The 21,530-nt window shown below is 49.6% G+C and overlaps 1 protein-coding gene across 6 annotated transcripts in view; it reads right to left on the bottom strand.

The window, feature by feature from the left end:
* The window catches only part of CDK5RAP2 (CDK5 regulatory subunit associated protein 2), a 182,187-nt gene that overhangs the window by 7,363 nt on the left and 153,294 nt on the right, over positions 1–21,530 (bottom strand). For all 6 annotated transcript variants that reach the window (XM_068552134.1, XM_068552136.1, XM_068552135.1 and 3 more), the window contains 8 exons: positions 17,992–18,111; positions 13,704–13,820; positions 11,448–11,637; positions 10,345–10,466; positions 9,024–9,272; positions 6,257–6,334; positions 4,948–5,213; positions 3,715–3,858 (listed from right to left, as the gene is read on the bottom strand). In XM_068552134.1, the coding sequence (XP_068408235.1) occupies positions 3,715–3,858; positions 4,948–5,213; positions 6,257–6,334; positions 9,024–9,272; positions 10,345–10,466; positions 11,448–11,637; positions 13,704–13,820; positions 17,992–18,111 (1,286 nt within the window). The remainder of the gene's footprint in view (positions 1–3,714; positions 3,859–4,947; positions 5,214–6,256; positions 6,335–9,023; positions 9,273–10,344; positions 10,467–11,447; positions 11,638–13,703; positions 13,821–17,991; positions 18,112–21,530) is intronic.

Raw genomic sequence — 21,530 nt, 5'->3', positions numbered from 1 at the left:
TGGTTGTTTTGTTTTTTAAAATGAAAAATCACAAACATTTACAAAAGTAGAAAGAATAGGATAATGAACCAACAGTTTCAGCAGCTATCAAATCATGGCCAAAATTGTTTCATCTATATCCCTGCCCATCCTCACCCTAAAATTATTTTTAAAATCAATCCTAGAAGCCAGTCATATTTCATCCATAAAATATTTTAGTACATAGCTCTAGAAGAAAAAGATTCTTTAAAAAAAAACAAAACAAAACCCACAATGTCATTATCACATCTAAAATAATGAGAATGACTGCTTGGTATCACCGACTAGATGTCAGTAGATACACTGCCCGGATTGCATCATAATTTTATAATTTTTTTTTAAACAACTGGTTTGATTCAGCATCCAGATAAACGCCACGTTTTGCATTTGACTGTTATGTCTCCAGTTCCTTTTAATCCAGTGGGTCTCAGAGCTACCAAGAAGACTTGTAAAAAACAGACCACTGGGGCCACTCCCAGACTTTCTGATTCAGTAGGTCGGGGGTGAGGCCTGAAAATTTGCCTTTCCAAGCGTCCACATGATGCTGGTACTGACAGTCCGGGACCATAATCTGAGAACCACTGTAAATCTGCAAGTTTCATTCTCTCTTTTCTCTCTTTTTCCTTAGGATGAAAAGATGTTCTAAGTAAGCTCAGACCGTACATTTCCTGCCCCAGACCTAGAAGCAAGCCATTTCTCCAAGGAGTCCTAGTTCCTTTTAGTAAGAAAAGGTATTTAGAAACCATAATTTGGCGCCAGAGGTGCTCACTGGCACTGGATTGGACATTTTTAGAGCCTTTTAAGTAGAAAGAACTAGTAAATTTTTAAAACAGAAAATACATCATGAGTTCATACTGGTATGTCCAATTCAAATTAGGGATTACAGGGTTTTTACTTCTTTGATTTTTTTATTTGTATCTCTTCCCTGACAGTAAAAATTTCAACATAATAAGTTATTTGTTTTATCCTATGATAAAATTTAATAATTCCAAAACTTACATACAAATATCATTACTAACAATATAATCACTGAAAACAGTTTAGAAAATGCTGGCAGCTCTTTTTGCCCACTAGGAATACATAGTCAAATTACCGTGTTTTAGTCATTGAAATGTTTCCTCTTTTTTTTTTTTTTTTTTTCTTTTTTTGGCCATGCCATGCGGCTTGCAGGATTCTTAGTTCCCCGACCAGGGATCGAACCTGTGCCACCAGCAGCGGAAGTACGGAGTCCTAACCACTGGACCGCCAGGGAATTCCTGAAATGTTTCCCCTTTGTGTGGTTATGCCTCCGATACTATACAAAGGAAAGCTGGTTTGTTTCATCTTGCTACGAATTTTTAAAAATTGTTTTTTTCCCCACTTGGATTTATTTTTATTTATAATTATGTAAAGCATTTATACAGTTTCAAAGTCAAATTTATGAAACAAGGTCAATTCGGAGAAGTCTACCCTCTATCCCTGTCCTTCCATCCTCTTCCTTCCCACCCCTACATGTAGACTGTTCTGTTACTGTTTATCCTTCCACTTAAAAACATTTTTATAAATGAATATGTGTACGTATTTGTATCTCTCCCCACAACTTTCTTAGATAAACTGATATATATGATATACACTTTCCAGAGTAGTCCCAGGGACTGACTGTAGGAGATGCAAAAGGCAATTTAATGACACTCAGAGAAAAACACCAGGTAGTAAAAAACCACTGGAGCTGCTGGTGGAAACTTGGAAATCTGCTTTGCACAGATTTCACACCAAGAAAAAGGCACTGTATGAAACATAGACAGGGACAGAAAAGTGGCTAGAGGCAATTTAACACCACACAGGGGTCTGTGTACACCAGCAGCCATATCAGAGCATCTCCAAGGTCCTTTTTCTGGCTCTAAAATTCTGTGATGCTAAAGTGAGCGTAATCAGTTACCCGAGAAACCCTCGGAAATAAGGGGCAAATCATCACAAGCACTGACCAGTCCCTAGGCTAATTTGCTAGCAGGGGAGATCAGTGTGACTCTAATTTGTATTTATACACACTCACATAATAGAAATAAGAACTGCATTCCATCTATTTAACAGACATCACTATGTACTGAGGTCAAAAACACTGCATCAAGGGTGAAGTGTCTAGTTCAGACACACGCTTTAAAAATCATATGGGCAAGTACCAGTTTGGGAGGATGAGAGGAAATTACTCATTCATTCATTCAAAAATATGAACAAAACAGACGTGGCCCCTCATGGAAAACAGAGGGACACGGACGTTAAACAGACAAGTATGTAATTATAACTTGTGATAAGGGCTAGGATGAAGCAGAAGAGGGTGCTATGATAAAGTGACCGGGAACCCTCTCTGACCTTGAAGTAACATTTAAGCTGAGACCTGAGAGGTGGGAAGGAGCCAGCCGGCCGGGAGGGAGCACCTGTGTCTTCTGGGCTCAAGATGGAAGAGGGCTTGGTGGGTTAGGAGGAAAGGCAAGGCCAGTGTGGGGCTGGAACCCAGTGGGCCGCCCTTCCTCTCCAACACGCCGTCTTCCACTCCGTGCACAGACTTCCCTGCGCAATGACCGCTCGTGTACCTCCCCGAGCTTACGGCACCAAACTTCCTCCCCAGGATCCCAAGACGGAAACCTAAGCACAGGCTCAGCAGAACCTTCCGAGCTGAGAGAGGTGCTTCACTGCTACTTCTCTGCCATGGTGGGGAGACCTGAGAGCTGTCAGAGGGGTGAACTAGATGAGTGGTGACGTGGAATGCACATTTCCCTTCTGCCTTCCTGCTGGCCTTTGGCAAAAATTTATAGGTTAGATAAAGGGGGGGAAATACCTATCAGGCCACCAAGCAAAGAGCTCTAACTCTTCCTTAACAAGCAGGCTCCTTCTTCCAGGGAGGTTTCCCTGATTACCAGAGCAGGTGCTCACCTTGTCATAATACGACATGTTTCCCACACACACAGACCCGGGGGACAGGCTCTGCTCTGCCTGACGCCTGATCTGTGCCATGACAGATGGGGATGCAGATGGAGACGGGAGCAACTGTTCTTCATTCAGTCATGTTCAAGTTGCTACAACGGCTAGCTTTTAAGGGGAATTTCAATGGTTTTGTAATAAGTGATTTTGTTTGGTTAAAAAAAAAAAAAAAAAGTAGTTTCTAAGTAGCTAAAATAGATTTACAAACCGCACTAAAATAGGATGCTGAAAGCTATCAAAAGGGATCAGACAGTCCAGAGAAAGGCATCAGAAATGAAAGACGTTCTGAGCAGAATGGAATGACCTAGTCCATGAGGAAAACCTGGGACTTAAAGCCTCTAAATCAAAGTTTGTCCTTGGGATTCAACACTTGTGCCTTCAAAACCAGCTCTGTAACCTTGAGTGTGTGCCTCACTCCCCGGAACCTGTCTCCTCACGTGTAGAACACGGACAGGGCTCCCCTCAACAAAGATGGGCTGGCAGTGGGGACAGGGTCGGGTCCGGGCGGCAGGCCAAGCTTGCAGGGCCCCAGGGCATCAGGTAAGAACCGGCCTGGAGCAGCCAGCGCGGTGTCGGACACGTCACTCGACCAACGTGGCGCCCTCCCTGCCCCCCGCCACATTCCCCAAACTGAGGGCACACCCGCTGGGGGCCAGGTCCTGGGCCGGACACGGAGGAGCCTGAGACGCAGGCCCCAGCGGCACCCTTGAGCCTCTGCACCCGTGTGCCGCCACCCACCTGTTCACAGCGGAGCGCGCCCTGGCCGCTGGTGGGCAGTGAGACCCTCCAGAGGAGCGTCAGTAACCTCGAGGCCTCATCCAGGCTCAGTCTGGCCGCACCGACGCCGGCGACGAAGCTGCTCACGGGCGCCGCGTGTGGCCGCTGCGTGGGGGGACGAGAAGGCGGTTACGTGCAGTCTTGGAAAAGACGCGGGGCAAGCGGCTGCAACGGGCAGCACACACCCCCAGACCGCAGGGCCGGCGCTCCACACGCCGAGCAAGAGCCTGCTGCCGGACGACACCAGTTCACTGTCCTTAAAGACGGTGACTTACAGATTATGAGAGAACTTCGGTGGTGATTTTAGCCCGGTCAGTAAGCATGAGTGATGGCCACCTGAGTTCACTCTATTCACTATGCCAAGAAGAGGGTCCCCGCAGCCACGGAGCCTCTCCGGGAGGTGAACGACGCCAACGGCAAGCGACGCGACACGAGTGTTTCCCCTGGAGTCTGCATGGCACCGGCGGGAGGCGGAGGTGCCCGCAACGCTCTCCAGGGAGCAGGATGACGGAGAAGGAGAGCGCCTTGGAGGACAGAGCCCTGGGTTCAAAGCCGACCGCTCCGAGTTACTCTACCTCGGCGCCTGCACAGCAGGAATGACAGCACCCGCTGTAAAGGCTGCTCTGGGATGAAAGAAAATACGACACTAAAAGGCCCCGGGCAAGAAGAAACAGCGGCCGCCAACCATCCTGAGGCGGGTGCAGGGCAGCTCGCGTCGGCAAGCGCGTCACAGACGGCAGCGTGCCTGACCAGACCACACGCCGCGTGAGGATCAGGACCTCAGGCATCCTGTTCAGCACAGCAGCCCCAGAGCCTGAGCACGGAGGCCGGGAGGGTGACGGACAGGGGACTGGGCGGGAGAAGGGATGGACACACTGCAGGACCGAAGGACAGAGGGATGGACGAGAGACTGGACGGGCCGTGGAGGGGGGGCAGTGCAGCGGAGCCCAGCGAAGCGACCGCGGTAACACAGGCACAAACCTCAGCAGGTGTCCCCCCCACAGAACGACAAACAGCCTCCCAGCCCGGACCTGACCTCATGAGTTTCATGGGCTACGTACGCTCCCTGGCCCCTCTTCCCAGGGCCTCACTGAGGACTCGTGAGCCCCTCGCCCCCTAGTGCCCTCGGCCAACACCTTCCACCTCCTGCTCCCCCGTGCGTCCCTCTCCCTCCAGCTCTGTCGCTCAGGTTACCTTTGTTGCCAGCTCCTGACTCGTGGGGCTGGGAGCCTCTTGGATCCGCATGTCCATCTCGGCGAGGAGCTTCTGGCCCCGGCCAATCTGCTCGCACAAGGCATCGTAGTCCTCAGTCAGGCCCAGGACGTGGCAGCCGCTCGTGCTGGCCCACAGGCGGTGGCCAGGGACCAGGCGGGACACGTCTGAGGCGCCGGTGATCGAGCCGCCACTGTCGCAGGAGAGGGTGTCCATGTCATTTCCAGAGAGTGGAGGAGTCTCTGAAGCTACAGAACGAGAAGGAAGATGTCAGACCCACCTGGGGCGGCACCCTGCACTCGATGAGCTGCGTTCAACGACGTCTAGCCAGCCAGGAGGGCTAAGAGCCCTCGGGCCCAAATGCCACCTGACACAGCCCCGAGGGGAAAGAGGCCTGGAGCCAGGACCTCAGTCTGTGTATTACCCGCCGTGGGCTTATCCATCCTGTGGGAGAAGCTCATTTCAATCCAACCAACACTCATCAGGCACCGGCTCTGCAGAAGAGCCCTGATTCACACAGACGAATCAAGCCTGGGCCTGCGCTTCAGGGGCCCGTGGTCTAATCGGAACACAGATGCCGTGTGGGAGGTGTAACAACAGCATGACGACAAAGAGCCGGGGCTCAGCGGACAGAATAATCAAGCCTCTGTGCGGGAAGGGAGATCAGGGACGGCTTCCTAGAAGAAGCAACAACTGCGCTGGGCTGAATGGGTAGCAAGAATTATGCTACACAGAGGTAAAAGCCTGCCGCTTTCTACCTTTGGATCAACAGAAGCACGGATGGATAATTCTGACCGGGGCCATCAGGAAAGACATTTCCCTGGGCAGTTTGCATTCAGGATGAGTCTTCGGGAAGCAGCAGGATTTTCACTGGCACAGAAGCGGGCAAAGTCGGTCTGGCAAAGGCAGGAGCCACACTGCACAGTCCCAGCGAGAGGGAAGTGCAGGCCCATCTGCAGGATGGTTTGACCCATCCGTGTGGCACCAGGAGGGCAGAGGGGTGTGGCTGGATGGGCCCGCTCGGGCTGGATGCTGCAGGGCCTTGAAAGCCACGATAAGGTGGTCACACTTTAATCCAGGGCAACAGGGAGCGAAACCAATAATGTCGCTAAGGTTGGCAACACCTAGGCTTGGAGAACGAGATTGCCGGCTAGAAATGCTGAGAACACAAACCCCCAAATCCTGCCAAACACCCTGCTGAGTTGGGACCAGGGACCCCCTTTCCTCCAATTTAAAAAGTCCCACTGCCAAACCCAACTGTGCCATAGTTACCCAGACTTCAGCTTTGTACCTGATCTTGGTGGCACTGCTGGGGTGGAATCAAACAGATCATACGAATTGTCAGCTGCCACGGGACACCTGTCACCATCTACAAAATGCAAAATAAGGGAAATAAACCATCAAACGTTTTCGTTTCACTCTCATCAGCATTTGAGAGAGAACTGAGTGAAAACACAGTGAAGTACCAGACACACACAAGCGTTCATTCAGATCCTCACTGGGCATCTCTCCCGCTAGGCCCTGCGCAGGACACGGGGGATACAGAGTGAGCAGGCCCGGCTGCCTCCCTGGAAGGACCCTCTTGTCCAGACAAGTAAACAAGCTGTTTCCCCTCAGGGGTCAGGGCTAAGGGAGGGAGGCACGGGGGCTGTGGGAGCTCAAGTGAGGGGGTAACCCGAGGAGGGACAGAAATGTAGGCAGAGGAAGGAGCAGATGCCAAGGCACAGAGGAGGGAGCCCTCGTGACACGTTCAGGGAGCATGAAGTGGGGGACGTCAGGCGGGACAATGTCAGGCCGAGACCTGTTTTGGGCTGGAGGAGTGAGCCCGGAGGCGGCTGCAGTAACCCACGTAAGACAGAAGAGTGACCCGAAGTAGGATTTGGGAGGTGATGCATTCGAAACAATGTAAGGAGGCAAAACCAGTCATATGCGGGATGAGATGATGGGCCACACTCTATAATTCAGGAAAGCACTTTCACATCTGAACTCTCAGTAGCTCGGGGGCAGGATGGCACTGTAATTCAGGTTTCCTGGAAAAGGAGACCAATGGGCAGAGACAGGAAGTGATCTGCCTAGCATCACCCAGAGTGTCCGTGGCAGAGAGAGGACTGTGTCCAGGCCTCAAGGTGTCCTGCCGCCCAGCTTGTTCCCCACCCAGACCCCTCCAGAGAGTGTACTTCAATTTTGGGGCCAAGGAGCCCGGGGGTCAGCTCTGTGGAGCTGGCCCGAGAGCGATCACTTCCTGCAAAAACAGCAGTCTTTAGGCCAGAACTTTTCAGACAGCTGCATTTAAATACCGTCCTGAAAAGTCCTTTGCAAAGGAAGAAATGCTGCTGCCTACTATATAATTCTAATCTTCACTTGAGGAAAACTGGAAAACTTCTCCACGGAGACGGCGCTGTGAATTTTGAGCACATTCTCCTAGATGCCTCTTTGGAGACCACCCCCAGGGCTGACCCTGGACAAATTTCAAAAACAGGCAAAGGCTGTTCGACAGCTTCACTTCAACTGCCCCAAAGCTCCTTCCTGGGTGCCCCAAGCACTGAACTGTTCTCCCTGCTTCAATCTCCCTAGCTCACACCGACAACCTCCTCGGTCCCATCTCCTCAAAGCCCTAAGAAGGGCCAGGAGCAGACCTCTATTTAAATATGGCAAGGCCCACGGCTGATGTATCCCCTGCGCAGAAGGCGGCAATAGGGCCCCTTCCCAACCCTGTGAGGTTCCCCTTGCAGGATTTTATCCTAAGAATACTGTTTAACAGAAAAAGCGTGTTAACGCTGATGTTTATTAAAGCTCCAAATCAGAGACCACTTTAATAATCATCAGGGCAATGGTTTGGTGACTGACAATCATCTGAAAACAATAATTAGGAAGCCCGTGTGAAACAAGGGGAAACATTTATGATGTAATATTGGGCAAAAACGAAGAAAGGACACAGAATGGCACAAAAACCAATTTGAACATTATAAATTCACGCCTACATTTGATTACCAAATGAAGAGACACATACAAAGCAAAAAATTATTATTTGGTAACCATGAAGGATTTTTTTTTTTTTTTTTCATATCATCACATCATCTTTCTGGTTCAAATGTTAAAATCCTTACCAAGGAGAAACCCACGAGCCAGTCATTGTAAGTTCCAAAGCTGGTTGACTAGGTGCTCTTTGAGAGATTTTAATTTTTTAACTTAAAGGCGACAGATGTAATTCCCAATCTAAGTAAAGGTAAGTCCAAACTTTTCTGCACTACTTGTTTACAAAGTCTGTTGGCATTCCTTGTCCCCTGGATGCGCACACCCACCCACCTGGGCACTAGGATGATGACCCCCAGACACCAGGGCCCCTGAAGGTCAGGTGGTACTTCAGACACAGCACTGGCCTTGGCGCTGGAAATGATTTCTAGCTCCAGCTCTGCCACCTACTTGCTGTGTCACTTTGGGCAAGTCCAGCACCCTCTCTGGGTTTTAGTTCCTTCATCCAAAGAGCAAAGAGGATGGCCTGGCTGACTGATTTGAGCCTGACCACTTGCCGGTTTACGCCCGGCCCTATGCAGGAGTCGGGCAGAGGAGGCCCAGTTTGTCCTCTTCCTGCTCCCTACACAGCCTCTGCAGGGCTAGACAATAAACCCAGAAGTAAACGCCAAACTGAACCAGTTTGCAAACCTGCCGGGAAGCTTTTGAGATCCTGAGACACTGACAACCGGAGGAAGAGGTGAAGATTCTCTTTTAAAGGCAGTAAGAGGGACTAAGAAGGATTTCCAGCAGCAGGTGATGTGGACAGGACTAAGGGGATGGGAGGGAACAGGGCTGGAGGCAATAAGGGCGGCTGGAGGCCCCAACTCCACTGCCCGGGGAATCAGCAGGCCCCAGAGGTGACACCATTTTGCCAAAGGTGACGGCCAATTAGCGGTCAGGTCCCAAGCTCCCAGGGTACGCAGCGTGTCTGCTGTCAGTGAGAAGACACCTCCATGGGGCAAGGGCGGGATTCAGAAGCTCACACGTGCCGCGCAGACGCGCAGGGCCTGCATTTCAAACAGTGAGGTGAGGCAGGGCAGTACCGGGCTTGTCCAGCTGCAGGGGCCGCTCGGGGACAGACAGGGTCTGGAGAGCCAAAGTGAGATCTGCCTCCTGGGCCTCCTCCCCGCCCTGCACCAGCTGCTCCTCCAGCCTGCTCTGCAGCGCGCTGTTGGTTTCGATGCTCCTTTCCAGCTGCGCCCGCAGAGCCTGGATCTCTGTCAGGAGGCCATGCAGGTGGCCCGAAGGGTCCTGTCCCCTCCAGCCTTCTCCCGACGCCTCTGCCCTGGTCTCTGCAAACACAAGCAAAGGGAAGCCTCGACACTGTCAACCGCCAGAGGGTCAGCCGTCGAAGACAAGTGACGGTGCTTTCCACCCGCTGCCATCACCACCCTCCCCTGCCTAAGACCTAGGTACCATGGAACGTAACAACTCGACTTGAAAAACAAAGATACTGGCAGACTTAATTGCTGCTATTCCACAGGCTAAATAAGAGCTGGAAATTAATTTTCCCTTCTGGCCATGAAGGCCTAACAAATTGCACACCAAACCCTGAAATTATGTCTAGTAGTAATAAAATCTATTTGGGCTGCAATTATATAATGAAAGGGCTGATTTTAAGAGCCACGGTATATTAAAAAGACACAACAGCAAGAATAAGAAAAGCAACTTGAGGAGAAAATGAGAGCTGAGAGGTGACCCTTTTCTAGATAAACTTTCAATAGGGAGAAACCATCTGGAAAATTAGTTGCGGAAAAAAAAAAAGAGAAAAAAGCCCCACCACACCTCAAAACTGATTCTAAAACATTAGAGTTGACAGTCAAAGTCACTCTGATCTGGTATCTCTCGAGCATATAGCGAGGCCCAGGGCCAGCAACCATCTCTAGAGCAATGTTCAGCACGTAGTAGGTGCTCCATAATTATCTGCTGAATGAATGGGCAAAAAAACCCCAAAAACAAACACACACTAGCAGGAAAATTATCATAAAAGTGATTTCTTGAGTGTCTACTACGTGCCAGGTACCGTGCTGGGACGCGCTTAATAAATGATTTCATTTAATTTTCACAACTGTACACAACAGAGACTAGTAGACATGCTTTACAGAGGAAGGAGCAGGCCCAAAGGGATGAGGTGACCCGTGGAAGGCACACACTGGGACGCGAGGCCGTGAGGACCCAGACCTCCGCTCGCCGGACTCCTGAGCCTAAGTCCTTCCACGTTTCCCGCTGCCACTTGAGAAGAAGGGGGGCCCAGAAAGCCCGCCTCAGCATCGACCTACTCCACCCTGGAGGCAAGCCTGGGGTTTCAGGAAAGAGGGGCCCGCCCGCCGTCCGGGGGAGCTCACAGGCCGGAGCGCCCAGTACCTCGCGGCCTCCTGTGTTCTTCATCCAGCTTCTCGTACACCTTCAGCTCCACCCGGAGCGACTGCAGTAGCTGGTCGTTCTGCGCGAGCAGCTGCTGCCTCACCTTCACCTCCTCCTGCACCCTGGAAAGGCCCCGGCGCCACGGGAGGAGAGGTTATTCTCACGCAGGGGCCTACTTGACCCCCAGGGCGGGCAATTCCACCGCCAGCCAGAGAGCGTGGGCAGGAGTGACAGCGTGGGGAGGAGTACCCCTCACGGCACTGCCCCCCGAGGGCTCCTCCAGGCCCAGCCCTTTACAGACGTGATCTCACGTCGTCTTCGCAGACACCCTAAAAGGTACGTGCTCTCTCACTCCCAATTCACGGATATGAGGAAGTGAAGCTCAAAAAGGTTATGTCTCACCCAGGGGTGCACAGCCCAGGAGAGAAGCCAGCACTGTGTGATGGCAAAGACGGCGACCTTGCAAATCACCGCACCACCCTGGGGAAGCGAGGGCGATGTCAGGAACTAAAGGTGTGGGGCGTCCGGAGTGCTGACGGAACCGCCGAAACACGGGGGACGAGATGGGAGCCTCCGGGGGACTGCAGAGGGCAGTCAGCGTGACGCGCCCACAGTCTAAGGCAGACTCCCGCACTCCTCTGTGCGGAAACTCCCGTGGCTTCCTGAGCCACTGGGCGTGAAAACCGAGGTCCTCACCAGGCCTCGGGGGCCTGCGGGACTCGGCCTCCAGTCACCTCCGCGCCCTCCTCTACCTCGGCCTCCCCTCCAGCTGCACTGGGTCCCGGCTCTGCCCTGCACAGGCCAAGGACGCCCCGCCTCGGGGCCCTGACCCTTTCCAAGGAGAAGGATCTTCCCCCGGGATCTGCAGAGCTCACGCCCTCACGGCCTCCAGGTGGCCGCTCAGACGGCATCCCTTCAGAGAGGCCGCCGGCCCTGAACCACCCTGGATAAAACAAGCAATCCGCCCCCAGGCCCTGTCCCCCTTCCTTAGGTGACCTCGCTCCTCGGATTCTACTCCCACCTGACGTGCCACGCGTTGTGTGCTTCGTGCCCGTCCCCGGGCGCCGGGCAGGGCAGCAGGCCCGGGGGGCCCTGACCCCTACCTGCTCAGCTCGCTGCGGCCGTGGCAGACCTCCCGGAGCAGCCGCTGGTTCTCACTCTCCTTCTCGCCCACCGCCCTCTGCAGTCTGTCGTTCTCCGCCCTCACACAGGCGAACTCCCGCCGAAGGTGCTCCAGGCCGGCGGTCTTCCTGGAGAGGGAGGCGCGCAATTTCTCATTCTCCTCCCGTTCATCTGCGTGCACAAAAAAGCACCACTGAGAGGAGACACCATTTGTTCTTTCCAACCTTATGACGCAAATATGGCGCTTCGGCTGGAGCGCTCAGAGAATGCAAAAGAGAACGAGACTCCATCTGGCGTTTACGATTGTGACGTTCCAATCATCTCCTGCATTTTGGGCAGGTAAACCTGGCAACGTCTAGGGTGCAGATCAACGTCACTGGGATGAAATGGGCCCGCTTAGTCTCCTATTAAATAATGGGCCGCGCAAACCTAGTTACTTTGCCTTCACAGAGCCAACAGTGGGTAGAAATTAAAGGCGGAGGCAAGAAACAGGGCCCCAGACTCTGGCGACGGGTGTTGGGAAAGCCCGAAAGCCTCCCAAGGAGGCCAGCAGGGCTTTGCGGACAGCAACCCAGCCGTCACTCTCAGGCCACGAGGCCAGCACGCCTGCTGAGGGATGAGGCACACGGGGGCACGGGGACCAATGGTCAAGGGCACAGCCTGGAGGCAGAGGGGCACGTTGGAGTGAGGCTCTTCCGTTTACTCAAGAGCACCCCATACTCTTGTGGGGTCGCTGACCCCACAACCTTGAGCCAGGCTCTTCACTCCTCTGTGCCTCAGTTTCCTCATAGGTGTGGCCGGGAGTAGTAACTGAGTTACTACACGTAAGGGCTGGCTTCGCGCAGGGCCTCACAGCACGCGGAAGGCTGCCAGCACGCCGGCAGGCTGTTAGCCGTGCTGGTGGTGGTAACAGCTGACGTCGCCGCCGTGCTCACTGCAGGCGTTACCTTAGCACCTCCCCATGTGTCATCCTACCTGCTCTTCAGAGCACACCTCCATGCAGGTGCTTTTTGACTCCCCGTTTTCCACATAGGAAACTAAGGATCAAAGAGCCTAAGACTTCACCAAAGTCACACAGCCAGTAAGTGGCAGAACCAGGATTCAGACCCAGGTTTTCTGACTCTACTCTTAACCACGGCATGATCATCTCTGAGGCAAGCTTTCTCCTCTTCCCTCAGACTGCAGCCACGCTAAGCTTCCTAGAACTCCTGACTGGTCCAGACTCCCCCCCCCCCCCCCCGCCCGCCGCCTCTAACCCTCGGGCCTCTGTCCACTCTCTTCTATTTAAAATGCCCTGGCTCTTCTAAACCTTAGGTCCCTCAGCTAACCCCTACTAATACTCCAGACTCAGCTCTTAAAGACCAGCCTCCCCTGGGTCAGGATGCTTTCTCCGGGCTCCTGCGCTCCCTGAGCCTTTACCATGGCTAATCCTCACCCTGGTCTGCCATGGGCTGCCTGGCTCTCTCTCCCATCAGACCATGAACCCCTGAGGGAAGGAACCAGGTCTCACGCAATTCTGTATCAGAATCTACACAGGCTGTGATACAGAAGAGGAACCAGGAAGTGTTTGCTGAATGAATGAATGATCTGCAGAAGCCCCAGTTTCATCTCTTAAGCCAGAATCAGCATCAGTATCCTCTAGTGAAAGTGGGATAAACGGGCCCAAGTTCCAGCTCCACCGCCTTCTAGCTCTGTGACCGCAGGCCAGTCAATTCCTCAGGCCTCAGTTTCTTACCTGTAAAACAGGACTAACAATACCGTCATTCCAGAAACATCTTAAGTGTTGAGAGAAAATATAAGTGAAAGCTCTTTGGGGGTTAAGCTCCAAACAGAAGGAATTAAAAGAAGTGATCTTTAAAATGCTGGAAAAACTTTCCTGATAGTAGGAGATCTCTGAAATTTGGGGAGCAATATATTTCCAGCCCTTTTCTCCCACTGTGAACTAAGCCAAGCTGAGAGATGGCTGCACAGAGGGGAGGGTGACAAGTAAAGAAAGTAACATTTACTAAGCCCCTATCAGAGGCACCACGCTGCGGGCTTTGCAGCGCTTAGCTGTCACAACAGCCCTCTGAGGCATTCCTATTTTACAGCTAAAACATACTGAGGTTCAGGGAGGTTAAGTGACCTGCCCAAAGTCACAGAGCCACAGGACTTGGTCTCACTCCAGCGCCTGCGTTCTTTCCACGCCACAGAGGGCTGTGGAGCTCCAGGCTGCAGACGGCGCCTCTAGTTTTTACCTCTGGATCCTTTAGCGAGCATGGCATTGAGGGCCTCGTTCTGCTTCCTCAGGAAACATATTTCTGATGTCAGAGAATTATGTAGCTCTGAACCATAAGCAAAAATGTTTGAAGAACCTACAAAAACACACATAAATAGTAATTTATAGATAGTCTCCAGGCCCGTATGGATGGAAGTTTTTGGAAAACAGTTTTAAATAATGAGGAAACACAACACACGATGAAAATTACTCCTGTGAACCGTCTAAGGTATTACCAGAGCCCAAAGGGAGATGAGAGTGAGCCCGAAAGAGGAGACGGAGGGGACTCCCCACATCCTACCCGTCGTCGGGGTGAACAAAGGAGGAACCGGGCTGGGGGAGCAGGTGACAGTCTTAACCGCCACGATTTCTCTCCTGAGGTCCAAACCCTCGGGGGACCTCTGCACTGAGGCTCCGGTCCACTCTTCACCTTTCCCCGCAACGCTTCCAAACCCGCCCTCCCTCCTGTTTCCTGCCGGTGTAGACGGTCTCGCCTCTATCCCTAACCGGAGCCGGAAAGCTGGGAGCCAGCCTAAAGGCCTCTCTCTTCCACCGCCCAGTCAGGCAATCATGGCTGCTGACTCTTCCTCCAAAATGCCTCAGACGCTGGCCCCCTCTTTTCTGCCCCTGTAGTTCAGCCTTATACCTTGCCCCGCTGCCTCTGCCAATGAGCTTATCATCCTGAACACGGTCCATTCAGGTTTTTTTCTGCTCAAAAATACGTGATGGCCCCACCATCACGTATTTGAGTTTGGTTGTGTGACTGGCAAAAGACAATCACACAACCAAACACAAGGTCCAAACTTCAGATCTCTATTATTTAGCGCTAATCTCAAGGCCTACACCCCACTCCCTCTCACACTAGACCCTGGTGCCCTCAAACGCAGCCAAACTGAGCCATGCGTGCTCCAAAGACACACACACACACACACGGTCACACACCTCACTGGCTTTACAGGATGAGGTCTTCCCTTTGCCTACAATGCCTATCACCTTCCTCACCTGTCAAAATCCCACTCACCTTTCAACTCTTAGCTCTTACTCACCGCCCCAAAGTGTAGACTAGAAAGACCAAGCTCTAAAGCTAGACAGACTGGGTCTGAGGAAACTTACAAACTCTGATCGGTCTCCTTATCTGTAAATACCTGCCCGGGTACTGTCTGTCTCCTGAAATCCTGGCCCTTCCTCCGGCTGGGCAGCTCCCTTGACACACCACCTCAGCACTGCCCGTGCTCTGAACTTTCTGCGGCTGCACCGTATATGACGTTCACGTTCACAGCGACCCCTGGAGGGCGCTTGTCGTGTGCGAGGCACTTTCTACACTTGGCAGGCAGCTGCTTCCCGGCCTTCCGTACTGATGGAGTCTACCACACCGCAGACCCCAAATGCCAGACACCTGCTCTTCCAGTACGGCTAGCACACGGTCATGTGTGACCACTTCTGGCCGATGAAACTTGACGGGAAGCCTGCTGGGAACTCCTGGGAAAGATTTTCCACCCGGATGAAAAAAGAAGGACAGGGAGGAGCAAGTCCCACCCTCTTCTTTCCCTGGTCTGGACTCTGTCCTGACAGGAAGGGATGCTGCAGTCGTCACAGGTACTAACCCCATGCCCTGCTACCGATCAATCAGACTTTAGACATGCCTTAGAAATGCCTGCCTCTGGATTTCTTGTTATGTACGAAGACAGAAATCCCCATTGTTTACACCGGTTTTTACTCATATTCTGTTATCTGCAGCTGAAAACATCCTGAAACACAATTGATGACCTGTAATATTCAAACTCCCTCTAAGGAAGGTATGGTATTGTGCCTCCCGGAAGCCAGAGTTCATTCTCTTTCCACTCTACAAGCACTACCTTTTTCTCATGCTAATGATTCACTGATTACAATGTCATATGTTTTTTTTTAATTCACGTATATCTCTCCCCACTATCCTCCTCCACTCTCCCCTATGAACTCTGGTGTCTTTCCAGAGACACCTGGGTTTGAACCATGGCTCCGGCTTCTTAGTAGCTGCATGATCTCAGGCAAGTCACATAACTTCCCTAAGCCTCTATTAACTCAATAAAAATGATGGATGGATGTTATTGTTACTGCTATTACCATTTGTTAATACACGACTGATGACAGGCTGGAGCCAAAAGAGGACCAAAGAGCAAACTGGATGAACAGGAAAAATTCTACAGAAGATGTCTCCTACAACCACAGCTAAGGTGGTCACTTTCCAAAGGAATAATCGGGCCAAGGAACAGCTCCTGACGAAGCCTGAGCTAGCAGCGTCCACTTCGGATGCTATGAGGCCCGTCTTTCCTCTGAACACCATCACTCTAAGCTTGTATAACTGGTGACAAGCCGCAAGATCTAACACATAAGATGACAGTTTTTAACAATGTTCCACCTCAACATTACAAGGAGCCATGCCTTTCTCAAACCTGCTCCCAAGATGAACGTTTCACAGCAGGAGGGAGGCAGAGCCACTATTATTTCTTTGTCTTTTCAGGGATTGTGACAACATGGTGAGAACAGCACGTCTTCCCGCCAGCATAAACACTTTATGAATGCCTTTTTGTAAACCTTCCCATCAGAGTGAATTGCTCTCCAGAGCAATTGCCTGCTCCACTGTAGCTGGTGGCCATTGGAGCCCCCAAATAATTCTATAATTGGATTTGTCAGGGAAAATGTAAAACAGAATGAATCTAATTCAGGCATCACCAAGAGTGACTGTGATGGGCCCAGGCGTGTATTTCTTTCCTGTGTTTGATGTGACTAATGACTCAGATTAATCAATTTCCCTGGGAGGGGGAGGGGGAGGAGGGGGAGGATGCCACTGGGGGCGGGGAGGGGGAGGAGGAGGCGGGGGGAGAGGGAGAGAGAGAGAGAGAGAGAGAGAGGGAGGGAGGGAGGGAGGGACGGACGGACGGACGGAGGGAGAGAGAGATGGAACCTTTATGTTTACCTTGCAAGCTACAGCACATATGGTACTTTGAAAAGATGTCCTTCTAAGCTGATGGCTATGATGGGCTAGAAAGCAGTGACTAGGGGTCCAAAGAAGCAAGTGCTGCCACTGACTACATCTTTCTAGAACTCAGTTATCTCATCCCTAGAAATGGCAACGACATTAGTGTCCCCACCCGCTGCAGAGCTTAGAGCTTTGCAATGTTAAACTAATAATGTTATACAAAATAAAACAGTAAAATAAAACTGATGATGATGAAGAAAACCACCATCTCTTGAGTGAGGCACTGAGCAAGGCCCTATTTATAACACTGTCTCATTTAATCTCACAATGACCCCGTTTTATAAGATAATGAAGACTGGAAGGGAGAGGTGACTTGCCCAAAGTCATGAAGCTAATCAACAGAAGAGTTGGGTCCCTACCCAGGCCAGTCCAGCTCCCAAACAAACTCAGGCTTTTCCTGGTGCACAAAGCTGCTCTCAAGATGTATTTTGACCGGAGTGAGGACACTCTCTTTGGAGCAACAAGGAAAGATGACCAAAATAGATTATTCAATGAAAAAAGGAACAGAGCAGTGATATAAAGCATTCTACCTTTTGGGCAGGTGAAGGAGAGAATAAGAATATACATCTGTATCTGCATTAAGACTGTAAGGATAGAGAAGAAAACTAACAAAAGTGGGAGGAGAGAAGGGAGAACAGGACCAATGGGTATAGAATGGTGATATTAATTTTTGAACCACATGAATGTCTTGCCTATGGGAAAAAATATGTATTTTTAAGCTTTTCATGGAAGAATATTCCATTCTGAGCTAACTGTGGTTATGCAAGAACACTGGTGACCTCGCGATTGGCACGTGGGAGTCACCAGATTGCCAAAATGCATTATTAAGAAAAAGACAAAATACTGCTTCGTTTTATTTTAACATACCTATCTATTTTGCTTCAGCTTCTAGAGTCAAATGAGGAGCCAACCACAATTCACGATGCCAGAAGCTGGCAGACTCCTCCACTGACCAGGAAACGAACATTTATCAAGTACCTGTTCTGCGCCAGGGGCTATGGGACACTCCGCTTAAGTTAGCGCACTTAATTCTCATCGCCACCAGAATAAAATGGGAATTATTATCCTCACTTAACAGATAAATTACTGTAACTGAGAGTCAGCAAGGTGCAGTAAACAGCAAAGTCAGGATTTGAACTGAAATCTCTCTGGCCACAAGTCCAAAGCTCTTCCCAATACACAGCGCGCTTATCCAGGCCAATGCGCCACAAAGGAAGCCCTCACCGCCCTTTGGGAAGGTCCACCTTACCTTGGTCAATTTCAGAGCCTTGTCGCTCCAGCTGTCTCCGTAGCTTCTCATTTGTTTTAATAGATTCTTCTAAACGTCTCCTCAAGCTTCGAATTTCTTGTATATGTTCCATTAGTAAGTCTACAGGAAGGAGGACATTTTTAATTTAAAGTCTGAAGCCCCCAACGAACTGAATAATTTATAGACTACACAGTGATCTTGAAATTCTAAATAGTACTGGATGTGTTAAGAGAGTCTTCCTTAGGCCTGGGGAGGCTGAGCTACTGCCCACAGCCCACAGCCAGTCTGTGATGATTCCCTGCAGCCCTCTACAAAGAAGATACTTCATATCACATGGAAAAATTACACACCATACAATTTTAATGCTAACTCTAATACAGCCTTTTATTCTTCTAAATATCAAATATTAATTTAAAATCTTCCTTTCGGTGAAACTAAAAGATCACTTTCAAGTTCGCCTGAATTGCCTGAGAGTTGATTAAGCCACCTTCATAACGAACTCAGATATTTCTGAGACTAATCCTTTGAGCGGAATATGTTAACCATTTATCACTTCCTGATTCAAGACTTAAAAACAAAGCAAAACAATAATCCCAACACTAGTGAGAATGGTAAGAGGGGTGCTCTCCAGGAGTACATCCTGTGAGCACGAGTAGAAACGTGTATGACTCTGGGGGCTCTTTTTATCATTAGCCTTAGAAAGGTTCTTTCCAATGTTTTTTTACCAAATAATTCTACTTCTAGGACTCTATTTAAAGAGATCACCAGAGCTGCTGACAATCATTTGTCAGAATGTTTGGAAATGTTCATCTTAGCACTATTTATAACAGTCAGAACTGAACATAACGCAAATGATTAAATTAACTGCATTACATCCCTTATGATGCAGTGTTACACAGCTATTAAAATTATATTTTGAAGACCATATAATATCATGAAAACATACAGATACAAAATGGGTTATTCGGCATAATCACAACTCTGTTTAAAAATCCGCAGACAGGAAAGACACATATATGCAAAAGAAGGAAATACACCTAAATATTAACAGAGGTTGCCTTTAGGTGGTAGATCTTAGGCTTCTCAAAACTTCAATACTACATCTTAACATAATATTTAACAATAATATAGACATTTAAATTTTCTGAATTTTCTAAGATGAGCATGCTTTTATTTTCTCAGCCTCTGCCACATCTCACTTTAACAAAGAAAGAAGTGCAGCTCCAGTCCAGAGGTAGGTTTCTAGTATCAGTGTTCACAGCACAATCACATTAAGTATCCAAAGGCAAAAACTAACGTCTTTAATTCATCAATTAGGGTATACTCAGTTTTGTCTTGGTAATGTTTGTTTTAAGACATTATACTAATGTTATGACCCAGTTTTAATTCCTCCAAAATGACTTTCATTTAAAAGTATCACAATGTTACAGATCTTTTCCTAATTAAATAGTAATTTTGCCATGAATTTGAATGTTTATGAGATGACTTAATTCCCAGATCTTCAGCTATCTCCTATTAATGCCAGGAGTGCAGCAAGTCATTTGGCGGACTGTCTGTGGACCCCGCCTGCAATAAACTGAAGCAGCACGGCAATGCACCTCCCGTTCCTCCCTTGCTGCCCTGCAAATCTTCCAGGGGCCAGTCAGGTCTCAGTGAGTCAGGAACTTATCTGTTCTGACTGCAGCCTTCCTTGCTGGTTTATCCACGTCACATACTGCCAGCTTCTGGGGCAAAAACGCTCAGCAGCGATCGGTACAACATATCTTCTACTGAGCCTGGTTGGAAGCTGGAATCATCCCTTGGCCTTAAGGAAACATTCCCGGTCGAATTGGACACCGCTTGTTAATTATGCAGCCCTAACTGGGCAGAAGGAAATGCTATACTCATCTTAACACGGGAGAAAAATATCTGTCCCTCTTACAATAATACCCTTCTGACAAACGGCGACTCTTTAAACCCATAAATCCTGCAAGAAGCAGCCACCAATAACGATAGTATAAATATCTTTTGCCTAGTAGTTCCAATTTATAGAATCTAGGTTAAGAAAATGCCCCAGAATAAGGGGAAAGCTTTATGTTCAAAGATACTCCCTGCAGCACTGTTCACAAATTGTGAAATTTTAGAAAATGACTTAAATGTTCAGCAACAGGGGAACATAAGGAAAACTGCAGTTCAGCCATTCAACGGACTATTCCAAAGCCACTGAAAATAGTGTTATGTAACACGTCGGAAAACTTATGATATAATGCTAAGGGAAAAAAGGACAAGTACTAAATTATCTTTCTGCTCAGATTATAAGCGTGACAAAAGGAAAAACAGATGCAGAGACCAAACGTCTGAAGAGAAACAAACCCCAAAAAGCTAGCAGTGGGTTAATTAGGACAGCCCCAGAGAGCACTGTCCCCATTCAGGAAAGTGCCTGATAATCCACTTGAGAAGCCCAAGGTCATAGGTCCTCAGAGGAATAAGAAGTAAAAGAGATGCTTAAATGGTTCTACACTGGAAATAAACCAAGGCTGGGGTGGCGGACGGGGTCTAGAGTGAAAAAAAGAAGGGCAGGCTGGGGGAGAAAGAGGAAGTGCCTGGTACCACGATAGCAGGAGGGTCTTAAAGAACAGGGATCACAAATAACCCGTCAATGATCAAGCTTGCTGTACTGTAAACCCCGCCCCCTCTAGTCCCTGACACCTCAGTCTGCTCCTCCCACAAAGGCCCTGTGGGAGTGGTCTCGGGCAGCAGGAGGCAGCACGAGGCAGCACAAGGGACAGGGAAACCATTCATGGTCTAACCCAAAGCAGGAGAAGGCAGAGAGGAGAGCCAGAAATAACAGAGAGAAACCAAGTACACAGAAACTCACAGAAACTGCAGAGGGATACGGCCAGAAATCCAAAGAAAGCACATCTAGGTGACTGGTTACCGGAGGACCCCAGCTGATACCTGAGTTACATCAAACGTGTACACTTCATGCTCTAGGTATGATTTCAAACTGTGCTCCTCTGGCCTCTGCGTATCCTAAAGGAGCCTCAGAGGCGCCACTGGGGATAAAGGCTCCACTCCTTTGGAAAAACTGTGTATCTTTTATATCTTTTCTATATCTTTTATATATATTCAGTTTCATCTGAAAAAAAAAAAGGGAGGAGGGATTTCTGCTGCTAAAAAAAAAGATTTAAAAATTTTGAAACCCTGGTTCTACGTGATCCGGTGTCAACAAAGAGTTTTTAGCAGGGAGGTGTCTGATTTGTTCCCTGGGTCCATTCTGGGTGCCTTGCAAACAACCCACTGGAAAAAGGAGAGACCAGAGGATGTCAGCTGAGGTCCAGAGTCTATACCAGGGCTCAGAAAGCTATGGCCCCTGTGTCAAATCCACCTACCACCTGTTTTGGTAAATAAAGTTTTATTGGCACATACCCACACTCATGCATTTACGTATTATCTACAGCTGCATTATGCTGCGACAGCACGACTGAGTAACTGCGACGGAGACCATATGCTCTGCAAAGCCTAAGGTATCCAGCCCTTTACTGGAAAAGGTCTGTCTG

This window comes from Eschrichtius robustus, chromosome 10 (assembly GCF_028021215.1).
Source record: "Eschrichtius robustus isolate mEscRob2 chromosome 10, mEscRob2.pri, whole genome shotgun sequence".
Lineage (NCBI taxonomy): Eukaryota > Metazoa > Chordata > Mammalia > Artiodactyla > Eschrichtiidae > Eschrichtius > Eschrichtius robustus.
The sequence above is the reverse complement of the archived record's forward strand: the minus strand, read 5'-3'. Positions and strand labels throughout refer to the sequence as shown.